General features: G+C 39.4%; 1 protein-coding gene across 1 annotated transcript in view; it reads right to left on the bottom strand.

Annotated features, from left to right (window-relative positions):
• Positions 1-337: 337 nt before the first annotated feature.
• The window catches only part of crfb2 (cytokine receptor family member b2), a gene marked incomplete at both ends in the record, with an annotated part of 8,907 nt that continues 5,500 nt past the window's right edge, over positions 338-3,744 (bottom strand). Inside the window, 2 exons of the mRNA XM_079230994.1 lie at positions 338-429; positions 1,553-1,715. Of these exons, the coding sequence (XP_079087120.1) occupies positions 338-429; positions 1,553-1,715 (255 nt within the window). The remainder of the gene's footprint in view (positions 430-1,552; positions 1,716-3,744) is intronic.

Below are 3,744 nucleotides of genomic sequence, written 5' to 3'. Positions count from 1 at the left end.
CACCATTGTGCCAAAGTATAGCCTCACAGAGCCACATGATCCATGACTTCAAGTTTGATATTAATTACTGACCATTTTAATAATCTATCGTTTAAGTCTTAAACAATAGATTATTAAAAGTCAGTAATTAATATTCTGTTGATTGACTAACTGATAATCTACGAGTCATTATCAGTTTTAAGATGTATTTATCAATAATAAATAAACTAATTATCAAAGTATGATCTTATTGATCTCAGTCAAAACAGAAACCAACTAATCAAACAGATTACATGAAGAAAAGAGGCTTTCCTTCCACGTTGAAGGTGAAGATGAAGAGCAGCACACGTATGGTGGGTTACCAGAGCTTTCTGTCCGCGCAGACCACCAGTCCAGTGAGGAGAACTCCCAGTGCACAGAACGCTCCCAGCAGGCTGAAGACCAGATACACTGGGAACCAGCAACATGTCACATTAAAACATTGGAATATACAAACACTTGTTGAAAGACTGGAAATGTAATTAGGCTATTTAACAAATTAAGCAGATTCATTTGAGAATCCAGTACCTTTATTCTAAATACATGATTGTGAAACAGAGAGAAAGGAGGAGGAAGATAGCTCAGAATTATAAAGGTCAACACTGATACGATAAAAACAAGTTCAGGAAGGAGGTTTATGTAGAAGATCTGCATCTGATTATTGTCTCATCACACTGAGAACACAACGTTATACTGTATTATACCGAGTATTGTGATATCAAACATTGCAATATATTGGGATTCATTACCTTTTTTTTAAATCGCAAATTATGCAGTTTGTTAACATCTGATTGATCTAATAAGAACATGTTTCATCTCAACTCATTTTGGTGACTCAAGCAGACGGATTGAGCAACACGGCTATTACAACGTGTTCTTCATGTCATGATTTAAACCAATCTGATGACCTTCAGAGTGTCTAGTAGACTGGAACAGCGACGTCACAATATGACATTTTCATATTTCAATTATTGTCAGAGGAAATGTCTCGTTTGACTGTTTTCAAGATTATTAACCAGAATATTTCTAATAGGTCAACTCAGATATGCATCAACTCAACTATTTCCTTTAACTTTCTTTAAGTCATCTATAGTGTTCATTTGAATACAAACGTTTAGGAAATAAAAGATTTTACTTTGGCGGATATAAGGCTGAGGTGTTGGTTGCCTTCATAGATAATAAATCATTTCTCCTGTTGCATCTAGTTGCTGAAATATGCCCAATTTGTATTTGCACTTTTCCCACTTTATAGTGCAACTTGTTGTGTTTTGTGAAATGTTGTTTTGACCTTTAGGGTGGTAGAAGTGTCTTGTTGAAAAAAGAAAAACATGCCATTAAAGCTTGAATGTGTCGTGAACGTCCTCGTAACAACAAACTGCATTCTATTCAGACGGGAAACATCAAGGAAGCCGCCTTCACACTGTGTGTGAAAAGGTCTTGACTTGTGAACAGAGAGCCTCTCATCCCAAATAAACACATTCAAGCTGCACAAGGGAAGATCAGCGTGTGCATGGCGTGTTCCAGTAACACATACGTGAGCTGCTGGCCTGAGGAGGGCTGGTGAAGGCGCAGCCCGGCTCACTGGAGACGCTGTGGGAGCTGAAGAGCGACCTCACAGAGACCGTCACGCAGTACTGCACGCCCGGCTGCAGGTAGGAGATCCGGTTCTCCTCTCGGTACGGCAGACTCAGACTGAACTGCAACACACAGAATACACATCATGTTTATGGCTTTCATAACCGACGCCATTCTTCCTCTTTTTAAACTTCATTATTTGTCACTAATTGTTGACCTTTGTAGTTTTAAATCATCTTAATTGTGTCATCTAAAATGCTTTTGTACAACCAGCAATACATGTGTGAACCGTGTGTTTAAACTGAGTCAAAACATATTATGATGAATAAAATGATTCTCAAGCCAAACTTAAGAACAAGACACTAGAGTACTGGAACCTTAATCCAGTGCTGCCTTGGACTGGTTGGACCCAGACGGCGCCAGACTGAGACCACTTGGACCCCAATTTGGTCTGTACTTAAATAAATGAACAATTTAATGAATGTGTCAGCTGGTACATCGCGTGTCAAATCTTAATATGTTAACGAACTATAGCTGTTGAATTGAAGTACCTGAAGAAGTCCTGAAAGTTCTCAAAACGTATTAAAGTACTGCACTGTGGTAACGTGGTACTCCAGTACAATGACTCACTGATACTATAACTAACAGTGGTGACGTCATGTTGCAGATCAAAGAAATAAACAGAATATTAGACACATTACTTTTTTATTGTGAAAACCTAATAACAAAACAAATACAACACTTGTAGTTGTGTTTGATTTGATCGGGCTGGCTGTTCATCGTCTGAAATATCTTCTTACAGGAAAGCGGTCCGTGGTTGAGGACGCTGGATGAAAGGACCGCTGGAGCCCAGCAGAGCACTACCCAGACCGCCCAGTAGAGGGCGGAGCCTGTGAGTTACAAGTATGGCTTCTTGTAATTCAAAGGAAATGGTTGCAGTTAATGTCATAAAGGGGATGCACGTCACTTCCTGTTTCGAGTCTATTGTACCTGAGAAAGATGCAACACAACAGGTGTTGTGAGACAGGAAACGCAGAGCAGGTGTGTGAAAAGTGTAATGGGAAAATATGTATATGCTGTATTTTTAATATACATTCCTTGATTGAACATGAGTTTAATAATGTGTATGTTCAGATCATGAGTAGAAGAGAGAAACTGATAACATAGGGGTTGAAGGTACTCAAGTTCATACCAGCTGATAAGAACTCTAAGATGCTGACTACCTAATAAAAGGATGTTCAAAGGTACATCACGCAGAATCGATTAACAAATATGCTGATGTAAGAACACCGCCATCTTTCTATACATGATCTGATGTATGTGGAGGCAGTGGATTGGCTGAAAATATAATGTGGAAAAAAGTACAAGCCACGTGGAAGATCTTCAATGTATGTGTGACGTGGAACACACAGTTCAATGTATATCCCATATGGTCTAGTGGGAACCAATTAGAGAACAGATGGGCTTTAAAGGGATGGTCATTTAAAAATGTATACAACTGACTGTCGAATTGATGATTTTTGTTGAAAACCCTGACAGGCATTGATGATTCATGACTGTTGAGCTGTTCTCCCTGCTTGCAAGCATTTAATAAATTGACGGAGGCATTTTGTCTTGTTTAAAGAAATTCTGTTTGTTCTTGATATTGATTGTAACCTTTGAACTCTCCTCCCGAGACTTGAAATAATATTTCCATTACAAAAATAGTCGAACACGACGTCACCAATTTGAGGTTTTAGTAACAATCATGCTTGTTACTAAACTAAAGGTATAGTGTCACTGAAATGGGGCTTGAGACGACGTGGAGGAAAGCGTCCACACGGGATGGGCCTTCACGGGTCAAAGAGGTGAAGAAGAACTGCCTGTGGGTTTGCCGTTAGGATTTCTCCGTATTTCACGCTGTGCTGAGTTTCTACCTCATGCGGCCTGAAACAAACGGCTCCACAGGAACACTTTGAGGCCAAACTACAACTCCGCTGTGTCTGTGTTGGTCATGATTAATAGGGATTATGACGGAATGTGATAAGTGAAAATGTGATGGAAAGCACCTACATCTTTTTTTAGACTTAAAAGTTGAGTACTGATTACTGCCATTTCTCTTGATATTTATTTGGGCCACCAACCAAAAACAGCAGGGCCGTGCTATGATCA

This window comes from Taurulus bubalis (genome assembly GCF_910589615.1).
Source record: "Taurulus bubalis genome assembly, chromosome: 15".
In the NCBI taxonomy this organism is placed as follows: Eukaryota; Metazoa; Chordata; class Actinopteri; order Perciformes; family Cottidae; genus Taurulus; species Taurulus bubalis.
The sequence above is the reverse complement of the archived record's forward strand: the minus strand, read 5'-3'. Positions and strand labels throughout refer to the sequence as shown.